Source organism: Ranitomeya variabilis, chromosome 1, assembly GCF_051348905.1.
Source record: "Ranitomeya variabilis isolate aRanVar5 chromosome 1, aRanVar5.hap1, whole genome shotgun sequence".
In the NCBI taxonomy this organism is placed as follows: Eukaryota; Metazoa; Chordata; class Amphibia; order Anura; family Dendrobatidae; genus Ranitomeya; species Ranitomeya variabilis.
Window position 1 is genome coordinate 905,972,905 of NC_135232.1, and position 23,348 is coordinate 905,996,252.

Consider the following 23,348-nt stretch of genomic DNA (forward strand, 5'->3'; position numbering starts at 1 on the left):
CGGAGTCGCAACTGTGGCTTACCGACTCTACAGCCCTGCTCCACAGTCACCAGACCTGAACCCAATCGAGATGGTTTGGGGTGAGATGGACCGCAGAGTGAAGGCAAAAGGGCCAACAAGTGCTAAGCATCTCTGGGAATTCCCTCAAGATTATTGGAAGACCATTCCCGGTGACTACCTCTTGAAGCTCATCAAGAGAATGCCAAGAGTGTGCAAAGCAGTCATCAACGCAAAAGGTGGCTACTTTGAAGAACCTAGAATATAAGACATATTTTCAGTTGTGTCACACTTTTTTGTTAAGTATATAATTCCACATGTGTTAATTCATAGTTTTGATGCCTTCAGTGTGAATGCACAATTTTCATAGTCATGAAAATACAGAAAAATCTTTAAATGTGTCCAAACTTTTGGTCTGTACTGTATACAGTGGGGCAAAAAAGTATTTAGTCAGTCAGCAATAGTGCAAGTTCCACCACTTAAAAAGATGAGAGGCGTCTGTAATTTACATCATAGGTAGACCTCAACTATGGGAGACAAACTGAGAAAAAAAAATCCAGAAAATCACATTGTCTGTTTTTTTTATCATTTTATTTGCATATTATGGTGGAAAATAAGTATTTGGTCAGAAACTAAATTTCATCTCAATACTTTGTAATATATCCTTTGTTGGCAATGACAGAGGTCAAACGTTTTCTGTAAGTCTTCACAAGGTTGCCACACACTGTTGTTGGTATGTTGGCCCATTCCTCCATGCAGATCTCCTCTAGAGCAGTGATGTTTTTGGCTTTTCGCTTGGCAACACGGACTTTCAACTCCCTCCAAAGGTTTTCTATAGGGTTGAGATCTGGAGACTGGCTAGGCCACTCCAGGACCTTGAAATGCTTCTTACGAAGCCACTCCTTCGTTGCCCTGGCGGTGTGCTTTGGATCATTGTCATGTTGAAAGACCCAGCCACGTTTCATCTTCAATGCCCTTGCTGATGGAAGGAGGTTTGCACTCAAAATCTCACAATACATGGCCCCATTCATTCTTTCATGTACCCGGATCAGTCGTCCTGGCCCCTTTGCAGAGAAACAGCCCCAAAGCATGATGTTTCCACCACCATGCTTTACAGTAGGTATGGTGTTTGATGGATGCAACTCAGTATTCTTTTTCCTCCAAACACAACAAGTTGTGTTTCTACCAAACAGTTCCAGTTTGGTTTCATCAGACCATAGGACATTCTCCCAAAACTCCTCTGGATCATCCAAATGCTCTCTAGCAAACTTCAGACGGGCCCGGACATGTACTGGCTTAAGCAGTGGGACACGTCTGGCACTGCAGGATCTGAGTCCATGGTGGCGTAGTGTGTTACTTATGGTAGGCCTTGTTACATTGGTCCCAGCTCTCTGCAGTTCATTCACTAGGTCCCCCCCGCGTGGTTCTGGGATTTTTGCTCACCGTTCTTGTGATCATTCTGACCCCACGGGGTGGGATTTTACGTGGAGCCCCAGATCGAGGGAGATTATCAGTGGTCTTGAATGTCTTCCATTTTCTAATTATTGCTCCCACTGTTGATTTCTTCACTCCAAGCTGGTTGGCTATTGCAGATTCAGTCTTCCCAGCCTGGTGCAGGGCTACAATTTCGTTTCTGGTGTCCTTTGACAGCTCTTTGGTCTTCACCATAGTGGAGTTTGGAGTCAGACTGTTTGAGGGTGTGCACAGGTGTCTTTTTTATACTGATAACAAGTTTAAACAGGTGCCATTACTACAGGTAATGAGTGGAGGAAAGAGGAGACTCTTAAAGAAGAAGTTACAGGTCTGTGAGAGCCAGAAATCTTGATTGTTTGTTTCTGACCAAATACTTATTTTCCACCATAATATGCAAATAAAATGATAAAAAAACAGACAATGTGATTTTCAGGATTTTTTTTTCTCAGTCTGTCTCCCATACTTGAGGTCTACCTATGATGTAAATTACAGACGCCTCTCATCTTTTTAAGTGGTGGAACTTGCACTATTGCTGACTGACTAAATACTTTTTTGCCCCACTGTGTGTGTGTGTGTGTGTGTGTGTGTGTGTGTGTGTGTGTGTGTGTGTGTGTGTGTGTGTGTGTGTGTGTATGTATGTATGTATGTATGTATATACATATTATATATATATATATATATATATATATATATATATATATATATATATATACATACATATATACATACACACACACACACACACACACACACACACATACACACATACACATGCATGCATACATACATATATACAGTGCCTACAAGTAGTATTCAACCCCCTGCAGATTTAGCAGGTTTACACATTTGGAATTAACTTGGCATTGTGACATTTTGACTGTAGATCAGCCTGGAAGTGTGAAATGCACTGCCGCAAAAAAGAATGTTATTTCTTTGTTTATTTTTTTTTTAAATTGTGAAAAGTTTTTTCAGAGGGTCATTTATTATTCAACCCCTCAACCCCCCAGAATTCTGTTTGGTTCCCCTAAAGTATTAAGAAGTAGTTCAGGCACAAAGAACAATGGGCTTCACATATTTGGATTAATTATCTCTTTTTCCAGCCTTTTCTGACTATTTAAGACCCTCCCCAAACTTGTGAACAGCACTCAAACATGGTCAACATGGGAAAGACAAAGGAGCATTCCAAGGCCATCAGAGACAAGATCGTGGAGGGTCACAAGGCTGGCAAGGGGTACAAAACCCTTCCAAGGAGTTGGGCCTACCTGTCTCCACTGTTGGGAGCATCATCCGGAAGTGGAAGGCTTATGGAACTACTGTTAGCCTTCCACGGCCTGGACAGCCTTTGAAAGTTTCCTCCCGTGCCGAGGCCAGGCTTGTCCGAAGAGTCAAGGCTAACCCAAGGACAACAAGGAAGGAGCTCTGGGAAGATCTCATGGCAGTGGGGACATTGGTTTCAGTCAATACCATAAGTAACGTACTCCACCGCAATGGTCTCCGTTCCAGGCGAGCCCGTAAGGTACCTTTACTTTCAAAGCATCATGTCAAGGCTCGTCTACAGTTTGCTCATGATCACTTGGAGGACTCTGAGACTGACTGGTTCAAGGTTCTCTGGTCTGATGAGACCAAGATCGAGATCTTTGGTGCCAACCACACACGTGACGTTTGGAGACTGGATGGCACTGCATACGAGCCCAAGAATACCATCCCTACAGTCAAGCATGGTGGTGGCAGCATCATGCTGTGGGGCTGTTTCTCAGCCAAGGGGCCTGGCCATCTGGTCCGCATCCATGGGAAGATGGATAGCACGGCCTACCTGGAGATTTTGGCCAAGAACCTCCGCTCCTCCATCAAGGATCTTAAGATGGGTCGTCATTTCATCTTCCAACAAGACAATGACCCAAAGCACACAGCCAAGAAAACCAAGGCCTGGTTCAATAGGCAAAAAATCAAGGTGGCCTAGTCAGTCTCCTGACCTTAACACAATTGAAAACTTGTGGAAGGAGCTCAAGATTAAAGTCCACATGAGACACCCAAAGAACCTAGATAACTTGGAGAAGATCTGCATGGAGGAGTGGGCCAAGATAACTCCAGAGACCTGTGCCGGCCTGATCAGGTCTTATAAAAGACGATTATTAGCTGTAATTGCAAACAAAGGTTATTCCACAAAATATTAAACCTAGGGGTTGAATAATTGACCCACACTTTTATGTTTAAAATTTATAAAAATTTAACTGAGCAACAAAACTTTTTGGTTTGTAAGATTTATGCATCTGTTAATAAATCCTGCTCTTGTTTGAAGTTTGAAGGCTCTAACTTATTTGCATCTTATTAAACCTGCTAAATCTGCAGGGGGTTGAATACTACTTGTAGGCACTGTATATATATATTATATATATAATTCATTGTGGTAATGTCTGTAACCAAAATTTGAAAAATGTTGTCTCTGTCCAAATATATATGGACCTAACTGTATATATATCTATATATATAATTGTCTAAGGGTTTTTCCGTCTGTCTGTCTGTCTTTCTCTGTCTGTCTGTCTGTCCTGGAAATCCCGCGTCTCCGATTGGTCGAGGCCGCCAGGCCTCGACCAATCAGAGACGGGCACAGCATGGCGACGATGATGTCATAATGAAAATCCCGCATCTCTGATTGGTCGAGGCCGCCAGCGACGGGCACAGTATCGACGTAGATGTCATAATGGTTGCCATGGCGACGATGATGTCATAAAGGTTGCCTCGACCAATCAGTGACGGGCACAGTCTGCCGCGAATTCTGGAATCATCATTGTCCATATACTGCAGGGACATGCATATTCTAGAATACCCGATGCGTTAGAATCGGGCCACAATCTAGTATATATATATATATATATATATATATATATATATATATATATATATATATATATATATGGACTGCATATATGTTTACACTTACACGAATATTTGAGCCCATGGATCCGTTCTATGTCTATTTTGCAAGCTGGCGAGAAAATCCATACGGATGACACACGGATGATTTTTGGAGAAGAAAGTCACATCCTCGCATTGAATACGGATCAATGTTCAGGAGCTTTTCTGCGTATACTTATTTTCCACCATAATATGCAAATAAAATGATAAAAAAACAGACAATGTGATTTTCAGGATTTTTTTTTTCTCAGTTTGTCTCCCATAGTTGAGGTCTACCTATGATGTAAATTACAGACGCCTCTCATCTTTTTAAGTGGTGGAACTTGCACTATTGCTGACTGACTAAATACTTTTTTGCCCCACTGTATATATGGAGATATAGATATATATATATATATATATATATATATATATATATATATATATATATATATATATATATATATACACTCACCGGCCACTTTATTAGGTACACCTGTCCAACTTCTTGTTAACACTTAATTTCTAATCAGCCAATCACATGGCGGCAACTCAGTGCATTTAGGCATGTAGACATGGTCAAGACAATCTCCTGCAGTTCAAACCGAGCATCAGTATGGGGAAGAAAGGTGATTTGAGTGCCTTTGAACGTGGCATGGTTGTTGGTGCCAGAAGGGCTGGTCTGAGTATTTCAGAAACTGCTGATCTACTGGGATTTTCACGCACAACCATCTCTAGGGTTTACAGAGAATGGTCCGAAAAAGAAAAAAAATCCAGTGAGCGGCAGTTCTGTGGGCGGAAATGCCTTGTTGATGCCAGAGGTCAGAGGAGAATGGGCAGACTGGTTCGAGCTGATAGAAAGGCAACAGTGACTCAAATCGCCACCCGTTACAACCAAGGTAGGCCTAAGAGCATCTCTGAACGCACAGTGCGTCGAACTTTGAGGCAGATGGGCTACAGCAGCAGAAGACCACACCGGGTACCACTCCTTTCAGCTAAGAACAGGAAACTGAGGCTACAATTTGTACAAGCTCATCGAAATTGGACAGTAGAAGATTGGAAAAACGTTGCTTGGTCTGATGAGTCTCGATTTCTGCTGTGACATTCGGATGGTAGGGTCAGAATTTGGCATAAACAACATGAAAGCATGGATCCATCCTGCCTTGTATGGAGCATCTTTGGGATGTGCAGCCGACAAATCTGCGGCAACTGTGTGATGCCATCATGTCAATATGGACCAAAATCTCTGAGGAATGCTTCCAGCACCTTGTTGAATCTATGCCACGAAGAATTGAGGCAGTTCTGAAGGCAAAAGGGGGTCCAACCCGTTACTAGCATGGTGTACCTAATAAAGTGGCCGGTGAGTGTATATATATATATAGATAGATAGATAGATAGATAGATATATATATATATATATATATATATATATATATATATATATATATATATATATATATATATATATATATATATATATATATATATATATATATATATATATATATATATACACACACACACACACACATGCATATATATACAGTTAGGTCCATATATATTTGGACAGAGACAACATTTTTCTAATTTTGGTTACAGACATTACCACAATGAATTTTAAACAAAACAATTCAGATGCAGTTGAAGTTCAGACTTTCAGCTTTCATTTGAGGGTATCCACATTAAAATTGGATGAAGAGTTTAGGAGTTTCAACTCCTTAACATGTGCCACCCTGTTTTTAAAGGGACCAAAAGTAATTGGACAGATTCAATAATTTTAAATAAAATGTTAATTTCTAGTACTTGGTTGAAAACCCTTTGTTGGCAATGACTGCCTGAAGTCTTGAACTCATGGACATCACCAGACGCTGAGTTTCCTCCTTTTTGATGCTCTGCCAGGCCTTCACTGCGGTGGTTTTCAGTTGCTGTTTGTTTGTGGGCCTTTCTGTCTGAAGTTTAGTCTTTAAAGGGAACCTGTCACCTGAACTTGGCGGGACCAGTTTTGGGTCATATGGGCGGGGTTTTCGGGTGTTTGATAAACCCTTTCCTTTTCCGCTGGCTGCATGCTGGCCGCAATATTGGATTGAAGTTCATTCTCTGTCCTCCGGAGTACACGCCAGTGCGAGGCAATATTGCCTTGCGCAGGCGTGTACTCCGGAGGACAGAGAATGAACTTCAATCCAATATTGTGGCCAGCATGCAGCCAGCGGGTAAGGAAAGGGTGAATCAAACACCCGAAAACCCCGCCCATTTGACCCAAAACTGGTCCCGCCAAATTCAGGTGACAGGTTCCCTTTAACAAGTGAAATGCATGCTCAATTGGGTTGAGATCAGGTGACTGACTTGGCCATTCAAGAATATTCCACTTCTTTGCTTTAATAAACTCCTGGGTTGCTTTGGCTTTATGTTTTGGGTCATTGTCCATCTGTAGTATGAAATGACGACCAATCAGTTTGGCTGCATTTGGCTGGATCTGAGCACACAGTATGGCTCTGAATACCTCAGAATTCATTCTGCTGCTTCTGTCCTGTGTCATATCATCAGTAAACACTAGTGACCCAGTGCCACTGGCAGCCATGCATGCCCAAGCCATCACACTGCCTCCGCCGTGTTTTACAGATGATGTGGTATGCTTTGGGTCATGAGCTGTACCACGCCTTTGCCATGCTTTTCTCTTTCCATCATTCTGGTAGAGGTTGATCTTGGTTTCATCTGTCCAAAGAATGTTCTTCCAGAACTGTGCTGGCTTTTTTAGATGTTTTTTTAGCAAAGTCCAGTCTAGCCTTTATATTCTTGATGCCTATGAGTGGCTTGCACCGTGCAGTGAACCCTCTGTATTTACTTTCATGCAGTCTTCTCTTTATGGTAGATTTGGATATTGATACACCGACCTCCTGGAGAGTGTTGTTCACTTGGTTGGCTGTTGTGAAGGGGTTTCTCTTCACCATGGAGATTATTCTGCGATCATCCACCACTGTTGTCTTCCGTGGGTGCCCAGGTCTTTTTGCATTGATGAGATCACCAGTGCTTTCTTTCTTTCTCAGGATGCACCAAACTGTTGATTTTGCCACTCCTAATATTGTAGCAATTTCTCGGATGGGTTTTTTCTATTTTCGCAGCTTAACCCCTCTGTGACCTTAGACGTACTATCCCGTCGAGGTGACCTGGGCCTATCTGACCCTCGACGGGATAGTACGTCATAGCCGATCGGCGGCGCTCACGGGGGGAGCGCGGCCGATCGCGGCCGGGTGTCAGCTGACTATCGCAGCTGACATCCGGCACTATGTGCCAGGAGCGGTCACGGACCGCCCCCGGCACATTAACCCCCGGCACACCGCGATCAAACATGATCGCGATGTGCCGGCGGTGCAGGGAAGCATCGCGCAGGGAGGGGGCTCCCTGCGGGCTTCCCTGAGCCCCCGGCAGCAACGCGATGTGATCGCGTTGCTGCGAAGGTCTTACCTCCCTCCCTGCCTGCTCCAGACCCGGATCCAAGATGGCCGCGGATCCGGGTCCTGCAGGGAGGGAGGTGGCTTCACAGAAGCCTGCTCAGAGCAGGCACTGTGAAGCAGCCTGCACTTCTCTCAGATCGGTGATCTGTCAGAGTGCTATGCAAACTGGCAGATCACCGATCTGTATTGTCCCCCCCTGGGGCAAAGTAAAAAAAGTAAAAAAAATTTTTTCCAAATGTGTAAAAAAAAAAAAAAAAAAAAAAAAAAAATATTCCAAAATAATGAAAAAAAAAAAAAATATTATTCCCATAAATACATTTCTTTACCTAAATAAAAAAAACAAAACAATAAAAGTACACAAATTTAGTATCGCCGCGTCCGTAACGACCCGACCTATAAAACTGGCCCACTAGTTAACCCCTTCAGTAAACACCGTAAGAAAAAAAAAAAGAGGCAAAAAACAACGCTTTATTATCATACCGCCGAACAAAAAGTGGAATAACACGCGATCAAAAAGACAGATATAAATAACCATGGTACCGCTGAAAGCGTCATCTTGTCCCGCAAATAACGAGCCACCATACAGCATGATCAGCAAAAAAATAAAAAAGTTATAGTCCTGAGAATAAAGCGATGCAAAAATAATTATTTTTTCCATAAAATAGTTTTTATCGTATAAAAGCGCCAAAACATAAAAAAATAATATAAATGAGGTATCGCTGTAATCGTACTGACCCGAAGAATAAAACTGCTTTATCAATTTTACCAAACGCGGAACGGTATAAACGCCTCCCCCAAAAGAAATTCATGAATAGCTGGTTTTTGGTCATTCTGCCTCACAAAAATCGGAATAAAAAGCGATCAAAAAATGTGACGTGCCCAAAAATGTTACCAATAAAAACGTCAACTCGTCCCGCAAAAAACAAGACCTCACATGACTCTGTGGACCAAAATATGGAAAATTTATAGCTCTCAAAATGTGGTAACGCAAAAAATATTTTTTGCAATAAAAAGCGTCTTTCAGTGTGTGACAGCTGCCAATCATAAAAATCCGCTAAAAAACTCGCTATAAAAGTAAATCAAACCCCCCTTCATCACCCCCTTAGTTAGGGAAAAATAAAAAAAATGTATTTATTTCCATTTTCCCATTAGGGCTAGGGTTAGGGCTAGGGTTGGGGCTAGGGTTAAGGCTACAGTTAGGGTTGGGGCTAAAGTTAGGGTTAGGGTTGGGGCTAAAGTTACGGTTAGGGTTTAGATTACATTTATGGTTGGGAATAGGGTTGGGATTAGGGTTAGGGGTGTGTCAGGGTTAGAGGTGTGGTTAGGGTTACTGTTGGGATTAGGGTTAGGGGTGTGTTTGGATTAGGGTTTCAGTTATAATTGGGGGGTTTCCACTGTTTCGGCACATCAGGGGCTCTCCAAACGCGACATGGCGTCCGATCTCAATTCCAGCCAATTCTGCGTTGAAAAAGTAAAACAGTGCTCCTTCCCTTCCGAGCTCTCCCGTGTGCCCAAACAGGGGTTTACCCCAACATATGGGGTATCAGCGTACTCAGGACAAATAGGACAACAACCTTTGGGGTCCAATTTCTCCTGTTACCCCTGGGAAAATACAAAACTGGGGGCTAAAAAATAATTTTTGTGGGAAAAAAAGGATTTTTTATTTTCACGGCTCTGCGTTATAAACTGTAGTGAAACACTTGGGGGTTCAAAGTTCTTACAACACATCTAGATAAGTTCCTTGGGGGGTCTAGGTTCCAAAATGGGGTCACTTGTGCGGGGCTTCTACTGTTTAGGTACATTAGGGGCTCTGCAAACGCAATGTGACGCCTGCAGACGATTCCATCTAAGTCTGCATTCCAAATGGCGCTCCTTCACTTCCGAGCCCTCCCATGCATCCAAACGGTGGTTCCCCCCACATATGGGGTATCAGCGCACTCAGGACAAATTGGACAACAACTTTTGGGGTCCAATTTCTCCTGTTACCCTCGGGAAAATACAAAACTGGGGGCTGAAAAATAATTTTTGTGGGAAAAAATTTTTGTTTTATTTTTACGGCTCTGCATTATAAACTTCTTTGAAGCCCTTGGTGGGTCAAAGCGCTCACCACACATCTAGATAAGTTCATTAGGGGGTCTACTTTCCAACATGGTGTCACTTGTGGGGGGTTTCTACTGTTTAGGTACATTAGGGGCTCTGCAAACGCAATGTGACGCCTGCAGACCATTCCATCTAAGTCTGCATTCCAAATGGCGCTCCTTCCTTTCCGAGCCCTCCCATGCGCCCAAACAGTGGTTCTCCCCACATATGGTATATCATCGCACTCAGGACAACTTGGACAACAGATTTTGGGGTCCAATTTCTCCTGCTACCCTCGGGAAAATACAAAACTGGGGGCTAAAAAAATAATTTTTGTGGGAAAAAATTTTTGTTTTATTTTTACGGCTCTGCATTGTTAACTTCTGTGAAGCCCTTGGTGGGTCAAAGCGCTCAAAACACATCTAGATAAGTTCCTTAGGGGGTCTACTTTCCAAAATGGTGTCACTTGTGGGGGGTTTCAATGTTTAGGCACATCAGTGGCTCTCCAAACGCAACATGGCGTCCCATCTCAATTCCTGTCAATTTTGCATTGAAAAGTCAAACGGTGCTACTTCCCTTCCGAGCTCTCCCATGCGCCCAAACAGTGGTTTATCGCCACATATGGGGTATCAGCGTACTCAGGACAAATTGTACAACAACTTTTGGTGTCCAATTTCTTCTCTTACCCTTGGGAAAATAAAAAATTGGGGGCGAAAAATAATTTTTGTGAAAAAATATGATTTTTTATTTTTACGGTTCTGCATTATAAACTTCTGTGAAGTACTTGGTGGGTCAAAGTGCTCACCACACCTCTAGATAAGTTCCTTAGGGGGTCTACTTTCCAAAATGGTGTCACTTGTGGGGGGTTTCAATGTTTAGGCACATCAGGGGCTCCCCAAACGCAACATGGCGTCCCATCTCAATTCCAGTCAATTTTGCATTGAAAAGTCAAATGGCGCTCCTTCGCTTCCGAGCTCTGTCATGCGCCCAAACAGTGGTTTACCCCGACATATGGGGTATCGGCGTACTCAGGACAAATTGTACAACAACTTTTGGGGTCCATTTTCTCCTGTTACCCTTGGTAAAATAAAACAAATTGGAGCTGAAGTAAATTTTTTGTGAAAAAAAGTTAAATGTTCATTTTTATTTAAACATTCCAAAAATTCCTGTGAAGCACCAGAAGGGTTAATAAACTTCTTGAATATGGTTTTGAGCACCTTGAGGGGTGCAGTTTTTAGAATGGTGTCACACATGGGTATTTTCTATCATATAGACCCCTCAAAATGACTTTAAATGAGATGTGGTCCCTAAAAAAAAATGGTGTTGTAAAAATGAGAAATTGCTGGTCAACTTTTAACCCTTATAACTCCCTAACAAAAAAAAATTTTGGTTCCAAAATTGTGCTGATGTAAAGTAGACATGTGGGAAATGTTACTTATTAAGTATTTTGTGTGACATATCTCTGTGATTTAAGGGCATAAAAATTCAAAGTTGGAAAATTGCAAAATTTTCGCCAAATTTCCATTTTTTTTGCAAATAAACGCAGGTAATATCAAAGAAATTTTACCACTATCATGAAGTACAATATGTCACGAGAAAACAATGTCAGAATCGCCAAGATCCGTTGAAGCGTTCCAGAGTTATAACCTCATAAAGGGACAGTGGTCAGAATTGTAAAAATTGGCCCGGTCATTAACGTGCAAACCACCCTTGGGGGTGAAGGGGTTAAGGATGGCTTGCTTCACCTGCATGGAGAGCTCCTTTGACCGCATGTTTACTTCACAGCAAAACCTTCCAAATGCAAGCACCACACCTCAAATCAACTCCAGGCCCTTTATCTGCTTAATTGAGAATGACATAACGAAGGGATTGCCCACACCTGCCCATGAAATAGCCTTGGAGTCAATTGTCCAATTACTTTTGGTCCCTTTAAAAACAGGGTGGCAAATGTTAAGGAGTTGAAACTCCTAAACCCTTCATCCGATTTTAATGTGGATACCCTCAAATGAAAGCTGAAAGTCTGAACTTCAACTGCATCTGAATTGTTTTGTTTAAAATTCATTGTGGTAATGTCTATAACCAAAACTAGAAAAATGTTGTATCTGTCCAAATATATATGGACCTAATATATATATATATATATATATATATATATATATATATATATATATATATATATATATATATATATATATATATATATATATATATATATATATATATATATATATATATATATATATATATATGTAGCCTGCATATATGTTTACACGAATATTTGAGCCCATGGATCCGTTCTATGTCTATTTTGCAAGCTGGCGAGAAAATCCATACGGATGACACACGGATGATTTTTGGAGAAGAAAGTCACATCCTCGCATTGAATACGGATCAATGTTCAGGAGCTTTTCTGCGTATTAAGGCCGTAAAAATCGGACCGTATTTCCCTAAGTTAAGTGTGACGCTGGCCTTACTGCTACACCACCCAGCATCCAGAGTTGCACTTCTTCCTCATAATGTAGAAAACGCCTAGATTGGAGAAACTAGAGTGAAAACACCAAAAGCAGCAACATTTTCGTGCCACCGCAAGTGGCACCAAAATTTTGCTACTTTTCAAAGCAATTTTCATCAGAACTCTGCCGAAATGGCTTTGATAAATCGGGGCCTATGACCAAGTTCCCACAATAAGTGGAAAATGGGGAGTTTTTGATGTTGCTGATTTTTTGCAGTATTTCTGTACCAATTATATAAATTAGGTTTTTGAGTGCAGTTTTTATATATTTTTTTTTTACATGTGTCTATTCTGCTGCATTTTTTTCGTCTCTTTTTAGTACGTCCTATTAATAAAAGTGTTTTACTTAGTGTTGTGGCAAAAAAGCACGGTTTTTGCATTGAAAAGAAAAAAAACCCCAGCAAAAATAGTATGGTATCCACAACAAGTGAACCCATCCTATTAACCATACAAAAGGAAGAGTTTCCAATAAGAAGCAGAAAGCAGAACTGTGAATACAGACTATAACTAAGGATCAGAACTATGGAAGGAATGCAAAGTGCGGTTACATAGATCATGTAGGCAAAAGTTATAAAAGGTCATAGGCACATCTAAACTCCCAGGTAGGACTGATGTTCCTCACTGTTGCTCAGCTTGGATGCCTGCCTCTAGGCTGTTTACTAAAATACACATTTAGTATACTTTTGCCTTTTGTTCATGCATATCTCCGTTATTAGAACTTAAAGACTAACAGATGTTTTAATTTTTATCTAATAAATGATCAGTACACGTGAAAATAATAAAACTTTGGAATATAGCTTAGAGAAATCTGCTTCTCTTTGCACCAGACGAAGGAAGTAATTCCGAAACGCGCGTCGGGGTGTGCGCTGTGCTGGGACCTGGGCGGACCTTAAAAAGTATACGCTCCTTGTATTGAACCCATATTTTGAATCACTGCACTTTGGCATTTTATGTATTTCATTGCTCTTATTTTTGCACTATGGCACTTTAAATTGCTCCTACATTGGAGAAGGATTTATCTTTGTTTAATTATTAACATGTATTCCCACTATGGATGTGCTATGGGTTGTGTGCACTATTTTATATTTTAGTTTTTCACTTACTTGATATGAATAATTGGGTCGATTTTTCTTCTTTCTTTTCTTTTTTTTTTTTTTTTGGGAGGGGGGGGGGGTTCATACTTGGACCATATAGCATTATTGATTTTTATATGACCGATTATTATATTGTTCATTTATTTTCCTCCTTTGGTCCGTCGTTCTGTACATTACCATATATACTCGAGTATAAACCGAGATTTTCAGCCCATTTTTTAAGGCTGAAAGTGCCCCTCTTGGCTTGCTCACAGTGCAGTCTCTGCACTTCCCTGCTTCTCAGATGGTCTCTGGCGCCGGCAGCTCTTCCTGTGTTCAGCCGTCACGTGGTACAGCTCATTAAAGTAATAAATATGCACGCGACTCCACTCCCATAGGCATGGAGCGCATATTCATTACTTTAACACTAGAACTACTGCAGGTTTCATAATACGTATAACTACCATTAGGGGTCATTTTGACCCCCATTCAAAAGTACTGACTCAGGAGTAAAAATAACTTTTTTGTTGCCAACAACTTAAAGAACATTTATTTTAACTTAGTAGGAACAGTGTTTAGATCAAGTACAGGACGCATTTTCCTTTTACATGGTCATAGCATGAAGCTGAAGAATGAACTCCCGTCTGCTAATTTTACTCCCAGTTGCTGTTTTATAGAGTATAGTTGCGTTTATAGCTGCTAAATCAAGTACATTACAAAACACCTGAACAGGCCATCGGCAGCTTCCAGATTTTGTGGTGTACTTTCGAGCCATCTGGTCTACTGTGTCCACACCAACCTTTGTTTTACCATTTCCGTTTTTTTTTCCTTGTCGTTTCCAACTGCTACATCTGGGTGAAGACTACTGAGCAAAATTACATTCTTATTTGGCTTACCTTGGTAAACTGTAAGAGTGATGTCACCATTCTTCATCAGAGTAGTCTCATATGTATTTGTTATTAGGAGACTTGCCTACTACTTCTTTTATGTATGGGGTCAAATTGACCCCTTCAGTACTTATAGGTATGAATTGTAAAATCCGGGCCCCTGAAAAAGTTTCAATTCATTTTTGTGTCCTAAAATATACACTGCCATGAATAAATAAAAGTCACAAAAACTCAGAACTCATTTGTTAAAATTTTAGAAATTATAGGAAAAAGAAATAGCAAAAGGGTCAAAATGACCCCTCAGGTAGTTCTAGTGTTAATGAGCGGTACCATGTGACTGTTCAGTACTGGAAGGAGCTGCCGCCCCGGGACAATGGAGAAGCAGGGAAGTGCAGAGACCGGGCCAGGAGGGTGAGAATGACAGGGGAGGGTGAGCCATGCAATATTCACCTGTCCCCGTTCCACCGCCGCGCTGTGTCTTCCACGTCCTCTGGCTGTGACGTTCAGGTCAGAGGGCGCGATGACGTGGTTAGAGCGCTCTCTGCCTGAACAGTCACTGCAGAGAGATGGGTGAATATCGCAAGTGCCGGGGACACCAGCACCTGGCCCCCAGCGACGAGAGGTGAGTATGTCATTTTTTTTTTTAATCGCAGCAGCATATGGGGCATATTATTCTATGGAGCATCTTATGGGACCATCAACCTTTCTGAAGCTTTATATGGGGCATATTAGTCTATGGAGCATCTTATGGGGTCATCATTAACCTTTTGTGCAGCATTATATGGGGCATATTTTAATATGGAGCATCTTATGGGGCCATTATTAACCTTTGTGCAGCATTACATGGGGCATATTTTTTGTATGGAACATCTTATGGGGCCCATCATGAACTTTATGAAGCATTACATGGGGCATATTTTTTGTATGGAACATCTTATGGGGCCCATCATGAACTTTATGAAGCTTATATGGGGCACATTTTGTATGGAGCATCTTATTGGGCCCATCATGAACTGTATGGAGCATTATATGGGGCTCCTGATTCAATATGGATATTCAAAAACATTTAACCTACTGATGTCTCAATTAATTTTACTTTTATTGGTATCTATTTTTATTTTTGAAATGTACCAGTAGCTGCTGCATTTCCCACCCTAGGCTTATACTCCAGTCAATAAGTTATCCCATTTTTTGTGGCAAAATTAAAGGCCTCGGCTTATACTCGGGTCGGCTTGTACTCGAGTATATACGGTATTTATCCATTTTTCATCTTCTTGTCCTAGAACAGGCATATGCTTTTAATGTTTAGTATTACCTATCTGCCAATCTTTTGCAATAAAGGCAATTTTATTTGAATATTTTGGCTGTCAGGTACTTTCTTCCGTCCTTTGTTTTGGGGTACTCTTCTATAGGTTCTTTATATTTGAGTGGTTTCCACTTCTTTCTCTCAGAGCACCTGGTAATTAATGTATTAACACGTTTACATTATCTCATTCTACTGGAGTTAGATTTTAGTGTAGGATTCTCAGGTGTTACTGTGTGTACTGATTCTCTCTCCACCAGTACTGATCATTCATTCTCAGAATTCTCATTTCATGGGTAAAATCTGCATTCAGGGAAGATAAGAGATGACAGTTGGTGCTGATGAGATTCTGGGCAGATGTGAGGGGTAGGAGCTCTGCCTCAAGATCCTCTCCCTCACCTCCTCCTATCTACATTGAATCTTATAAGCACCAACTGCCATCTCCTACCTCAGAAAAGTAAAAACCTGCCTTCACTCAATATAGATTTAACACAAGAATTGAGAATTAAAGTCCAGGAGGAGAAAAAAAAGTAGAGCCATTACCTCTACAAATATCTTGTTAACGTGGTTGTGGACAAAGTTTATGGGGATATGAAATAGGTATATGAATTACTAATTTGCGAGGATGATTTAATAAAGTATTTTTTTGGCTGCAGTTTTACTTTTTTGTTGTTGATATATTATATTTTAAAGGTATTGTCCACTACTAGGAGAACCCCTTATTAAACTAAATGTTTAGCCCAGATAAAATAATTTAGCCTATACTCACCTCCCATGCCGGCTCCGTTCCAGCGGTGTAAGCACTTGCGGTCCCGGGGCTGTGATGCTGTGGAATGACACGTGATGCCCGGCACCCAATCAGCGCTGGTGTCACTGTCCCCACTTTCGGAAAAACTGAACATGAAGAGGAAGTCCGGGATGAGCTGCTTCTTCATGTTGAGTTTGTCCGAAGGCGCCGGCATCACAACACTTCATTACAGCTCCAGGGAGAGCGAGTGCCGACACGGCGGAGAGTATAAGCTTTATTATTTCATCGGGGCCGAACATCTAGTTTAAGAAGGGGTTGTCCTAGTAGTGGACAACCCCTTTAAATGTAATGCAGTTCTCCTTATCCAGATACAGAATATTCATTTCTTATGTTGAATATTTAAGCAGAGAAATTTTTACTGTGGAGGTATACTGTTAATGTTGCTGGACTCCATGTGTAAGTTTGAGAGTTGAGTTCCTTTGAAGACAGACAGGAAATACCCTCTCCCTAGACTCTAAACAACAGTGAATAAGTTCATAAACCTCAGTCTGATCGTGACAGGTTCAGGAAATCCTAGAGTTTGTTAGTGTGGTGTACGTGTATGCTCACACAAAATGGTAGTCAATGTGGAAGTGCACATTAGGGCTCATTTCCACTGGCGAGGAAAACGGACGAGTGCAATCCGATAAAAAATCGGAATCCACTCGGACCAATGTTATTCAATAGGTGTCTTTTCATTTGTGATTTTTTTCTCAGCCGAAATCGGACTGAGAAAAAAATCTCAGCGTGCTGCGATTTGCTGTGAGTCTCGGACGAGACTCGCCAATGCAAGTCAATGGGTGCGAGGAAAAAAACGGACGGAATACGGACCATCCGTATTCCGTCCGTTTTTTACGGATACATCACCATTCTGTGGCCTAGAACACTGTCCATGGTCCTGTAAATGACTGTAGAAAAATAGTTGCAGAGAAATAAAACTATGTCATACGGATGTAAAACGGATGGTGCGATTAAAAATCGCATTGCACTCGCATTACACTCGCATGACAATTGCATACGCTACATCCCTTTTTTCGGTCCAGATTATGGACCGATTTGTCTCTCGCCAGTGGAAATGAGCCCTAAGGCTTCTTTACATATACCGGGTTTATTCGGCCCGTTATTGTGGGCCTTTTTTGCAGATCGAATCGCCGCAATTTTCAAGGTCTGTCGCAATAACGGACAGCAAAAAACGTGTGGATTGCCGTTTTTCGGATTTCCAATACTATGGAAATATTGGAAAAAAAAACGGCGTTCCGCAAAACCGGAAGTAACGGTGCACCGCAAAAACAAGCTTTCGTTGTTTACGTGTCCGTAAGCTGTGAAAAAGATCGAGCTGGCTCGATCTTTTTACACGCCCGTAAATTATTTATTTATTTATATAGCACCATTGATTCCATGGTGCTGTACATGAGAAGGGGTTACATACAAATTACAGATATCACTTACAGTCAGCAAACTAACAATGACAGACTGATACAGAGGGGAGAGGACCCTGCCCTTGCGGGCTTACATTCTACAGGATGGTGGGGAAGGAGACAGTAGGTCGAGAGTTGCAGGAACTCTGGTGTTGGTGGGGTGGTAGCTCCGGTAGTGGTGAGGAGGCAGCGGGGTCAGTGCAGGCTGTAAGCTTTCTTGAAGAGGTGGGTTTCAAGTTCCGTATGAAGGATCCGAATGTGGTTGATAGTCGGACGTGTTGGGGCAAAGAATTCCAGTGGATGGGGGATATTCTGGAGAAGTCTTGGAGGCGGTTGGGTGAGGAGCAAATAAGTGTTTTAGGAGAGAAGGAGGACTTGGGAGGACCGGAGATTACGTGAGGGAAGATATCGGGAGATTAGTTCAGAGATATATGGAGGAGACAGGTTATGGATGGCTTTGTAGGTCAGTATTAGTAATTTGAACTGGATACGCTGAGGGAATGGGAGCCAGTGAAGAGATTTGCAGAGGGGGGAAGCGGAAGAGTAGCGAGGAGAGAGATGAATTAGTCGGGCAGCCGAGTTAAGGATGGACTGGAGAGGTGCAGGGTGGTTAGCAGGGAGGTCACAGAAAAGGATGTTGCAGTAGTCAAGGCGGGAGATGATGAGGGCATGCACAAGCATTTTAATAGATTGACGGTTGAGGAAAGGACGGATTCTGGAGATATTTTTGAGCTGGAGGCGACAGAAGGTGGAATGAGCTTGGATGTGTGGTTTGAAGGACAGGGCAGAGTCAAGGGTTACTCCGAGGCAAGGAACTTCTGGTACAGGGGAAAGCGTAATGTCGTTAATTGCGATACATAGGTTAGGTAAGGAAGAGCTATGAGATGGAAGAAAGATGATGAGTTCAGATATGTCCACATTGAGATTGATGAAGCGAGAGGAGAAGAAGGAGGATATGGCAGATAGACACTCCGGGATTCTGGACAGCAGAGAGGTGACGTCTGGGCCAGAAAAGTAGATCTGAGTATCATCAGCATACAGGTGGTACTGGAATCCATGGGACTTTATGAGTTGTCCCAGGCCAAGTGTGTAGATTGAGAAGAGTAGGGGTCCTAGAACAGAGCCTTGGGGGACTCCAACAGAGAGAGGGTGTGATGAGGAGGTAGTGTGGGAGTGGGAGACGCTGAATGTGCGGTTGGAAAGGTATGAGGAGATCCAGGATAGGGCGAGGTCTTTGATGCCAAAGGAGGAGAGGATCTGTAGTAGGAGGCAGTGGTCAACTGTGTCAAAAGCAGAGGACAGGTCTAGAAGGAGGAGTACAGAGTATTGTCCGTTAGCTTTGGCTGTAAATAGGTCATTAGTGATTTTGGTCAGGGCTGTCTCAGTTGAGTCATGGGGGCAGAAACCAGACTGTAGATTGTCAAAGAGCAAGTTAGATGAGAGGTGGGAGGAAAGTTCAGCCTGGACGTGCTGCTGCAGGAGTTTGGAAGCTAATGGGAGCAGCGATATTGGGCGATAGCTGGACAGAGCTGTTGGATCGAGGGTTGGCTTTTTAAGGATAGGCGTGATTGTGGCATGTTTGAAAGCAGAAGGGAAGGTGCCAGACGTTAGTGATAGGTTGAAGAGGTGGGTTAGGGATGGGATAAGTGTGGTGGTGAGGTTGGGGAGGAGGTGGGATGGGATGGGGTCGAGCGCACATGTGGTGAGGTGCGATTTGGAGAGGAGACAATTAAGCCCCCTTCAGTGTTGGAGGGGGAGGTTATGGGGTTTGGGCACTGGAATGGTATACAAATGGGTTGTTGTGGTTTAACATTGAAGACTTGCCTTGTTTGGTCGATCTTTTAAAGTGTGTGGCAAAGTCCTCAGCAGAGATGAAGGAGGTTGGAGGGGGCAGTGGGGGCGGAGGAGGGAGTTAAAGGTTTTGAATAACTGTTTGGGGTTGTAGGATAGGGAAGATAGAAGGGTTGTGAAGTACGCCTGTTTAGCAGAGGTGAGAGCAGATTTAAAAGCGAGTGTTGCCTGTTTGAATGCAGTGAAGTCATCTTGCGAATGTGTTTTCTTCCAATGCCGCTCTGCAACCCTGGACACTTGCCGGAGCTTTTTTGTGGTGTTATTGTGCCAGGGTTGTCTAGTGATACATCGCACTCTGTCATGGAGGAGAGGGGCAACCGTGTCAATAGCTGATGCGAGAGTGGCATTGTAGAAAGCAGTGGCACTGTCTGTGTCGTGGAGTGAGGATATGGATGCCAGTGATAGGATAGAGTCAGAGAGTGTGTGGGTTTCTAGGTGTGCAAGGTTTCTGCGGGGGTGCGCATGTTGCTGGACATGGGTGACCAGTGAGGAGGACAGGGATGAGTAGGTGAGCAGATGGTGGTCAGATAGACGGAGAGGGGAGGTGGTGAAGTTAGATAGAGAGCAGAGATGGCTGAAGACCAGGTCTAGTGTATGTCCGTCTGTGTGGGTGGCTGCGGAGGACCACTGAGTAAGTCCAAAAGATGAAGTAAGGGACAGAAGTTTGGAGGCTGCTGACTGAAGGGTATCAGTGGGGATGTTGAAGTCACCCATGATGATGGTGGGAATGTAAACAGAAAGAAAGTGAAGAAGCCAGTTGGAGAATTGGTCAATAAAAGGCAGTGGCTGGGCCCGGAGATCGGTATATGACGGCCACTTGGAGGTTGGAGGGAGAGTAGATGCGGATAGAATGGACTTCAAAAGAGGGGAGGCCCTCACGGCCATACGGCGCACCGTGAAATTATTGCGGCCCGTTTTTGCGGCCCCATAGAAATCTATTGGGGCCGCAAAACAACGGTATGTGTAAAAGAAGCCTAAATGCAGCATGTGCTCCAGCGCATGTAATGACCAGCAGCACTTGTACACCAGTCGTCTGAACTTGGCCTAATACCAAGTGATGATGTCCTGGCAGAGCAGTGGTACTCCAGCTTAAAATACTATACAAGAAACACAATAAGAAAGTGAGCACATACTGAACCAGCATCCATGAGAAAGGCACCATCCCTCTCAAGTTTCTCGACAGATAACTGCTGAAGTTGTGGCTGTGGTACAACCAAGTCATTAACAAGAATAGCCCCCTGCAAAAGAAAATATGAAATACAAATCATTATTCTTATCTATTGTCCTGGATGAAAAAAAATAAATCATAGCAGATTTTAGTCATTTCTAAAGTACGATAGATTATTCATGGAAATTACACCATCACTACCAACAATTAAAAAGATAATACTTGTAGCATATTACATTATATGTTTTCTAAACCAATTTCAAGGGTGCCAACATTTTCGGTCATGACTGTACAGTGGGGAAAATAAGTATTTGATACACTGTAGATTTTGCAAGTTTTCCCCACTTACAAAGAATGGAGAGGTCTGTAATTTTTTATCGTAGGTACACTTCAATTGTGAGAGACACAATTTTCCCACTTGGTCTTGGTGGAGTGTGATTAAAGGTACCGTCACACTAAACGATATCGCTAGCGATCCGTGACGTTGCAGCGTCCTCGCTAGCGATATCGTTTAGTTTGACACGCAGCAGCGATCAGGATCCTGCTGTGATGTCGCTGGTCGCTGAATAAAGTCCAGAACTTTATTTGGTCGTCCGATCGCCGTGTATCATTGTGTTTGACACCAAAAGCAACGATACCAGCGATGTTTTACACTGGTAACCAGGGTAAACATCGGGTTACCAAGCGCAGGGCCGCGCTTAGTAACCCGATGTTTACCCTGGTTACCAGCGTAAAAGTAAAAAAAACAAACAGTACATACTCACCCAGCGTCATACCTCCCCCAGCGTCTGCTTCCTGACACTGACTGAGCGCCGGCCCTCAAGTGAAAGTGAAAGCCGCTGTGCTGTTAGGGCCGGAGCTCAGTCAGTGTCAGGAAGCAGAAGCTGGTTGACGCTGGGTGAGTATGTACTGTTTGTTTTTTTTACTTTTACGCTGGTAACCAGGGTAAACATCGGGTTACTAAGCGCGGCCCTGCGCTTAGCAACCCGATGTTTACCCTGGTTACCCGGGGACCTCGGCATCGTTGGTCGCTGGAGAGCGGTCTGTGTGACAGCTCTCCAGCGATCAAACAGCGACGCTGCAGCGATCGGCATCGTTGTCGCTATCGCTGCAGCGTCGCTTAATGTGACGGTACCTTAAGTGTGTGGACAGGGGTCTTTCATACAGGTAACAAGTTCAAACAGGTACAATTAATACAGATAATGAGTGCAGAGTAGGAGGGACTCTAAAAGAAAAACTAACAGGTCAGTGAGAGCCAGAATTCCTTTAGGTTGGTAGATGATCAAATACTTATTTCATGCAACAAAAGACAATTTAATTTTTAAAAAATCATATAATGTTATTTTCGGTTTTTTTTTTTTTTTTTTTTGTTTAAGACTGTCTCTCATAGATGAAGTGTAGCTATGATAAAAATTACAGACATCTCCATTCTTTGTAGGTGGGAAAACGTACAAAATCGGCAGTCTATCAAATACTTATTTTCCTCACTGTATATTGTAACTGGAACAATATTGCCTATAACGACCGATTAGGTCACAGATTAGTTTATACTATAGAAAAGAAATGGAGAGTCTGATTGCTTTTTATGGCAATCTGCATTAGTGTGCACGCTTTTCTCCCACCAAGCTGTAAAAAAAAAAAAGAAGCTATTTGCATACAGAAGTACTAGAAAAGTAAAAAAAAAATAGAATAAAGAACATTTATGGCTAAAAGGAAACAATAGTAATTACACGAGATGCAATCAATATCTCTGCATAGTCCCAATGCCTGTCCTCAAATTGTCTCCTGCAGATGCTCCCCTACCTCGTCAGTAAGCCTGTCTACTCGGTACAGGCTCGGGTGAATCATTTTCATTTGATGAAGCAACGGCTGATATTTCATCTGGCACATTGCAAAAATGCGATCATCCAGACGAGTACAGGTGCCAGTCCTGAAGGCTTTCTGTGGAGACGATACAAATACAATTATTCTTTTCAATTGCTATCAAGCGCATTAACAATGTGTCAAAGATGACGCAGGCAATCCGAGCTTTCCAGCTCCTGAATCCCATTATCTGGAGTGATGTGCCAAATGGAACGCCACAGCGGGAACGCCAGCAGAGCCGCCAGCGTAACACAGACCAGATCTCATGCATGCCGCACCGACAGGAGGCTAGGAAATTGTAAGGAATTACAACATTTCATATGCAGCACCGGGTTCTATAAATCATGGCTGGCCCATGGGGGAGGGGAGGAAGGCGTAGTAAGGGCGGCGGGCCCACACACACAGTGCCTGGCGCTGCAATATTGTGCCAGCTGATGTCATTTACCAATTAAAGGCAATGTATCACTGGAAATTTAGCTTTAAGATTTTATTCTTTTCAGATGATTTGGTTATTATTGATTGTGTAGTATTTTTTCCCCACATTTGGCAGGAAATACGCCAACTAAATATATTCTTTTTAAAATATTTTA

The 23,348-nt window shown here is 42.5% G+C and overlaps 1 protein-coding gene across 3 annotated transcripts in view; it reads right to left on the minus strand.

Moving 5' to 3' along the window:
- The window catches only part of SEC24B (SEC24 homolog B, COPII component), a 118,215-nt gene that overhangs the window by 23,872 nt on the left and 70,995 nt on the right, over positions 1-23,348 (minus strand). For all 3 annotated transcript variants that reach the window (XM_077278974.1, XM_077278981.1, XM_077278975.1), the window contains 2 exons: positions 22,699-22,836; positions 20,861-20,965 (listed from right to left, as the gene is read on the minus strand). In XM_077278974.1, coding sequence (XP_077135089.1) covers positions 20,861-20,965; positions 22,699-22,836 — 243 coding nt within the window. The remainder of the gene's footprint in view (positions 1-20,860; positions 20,966-22,698; positions 22,837-23,348) is intronic.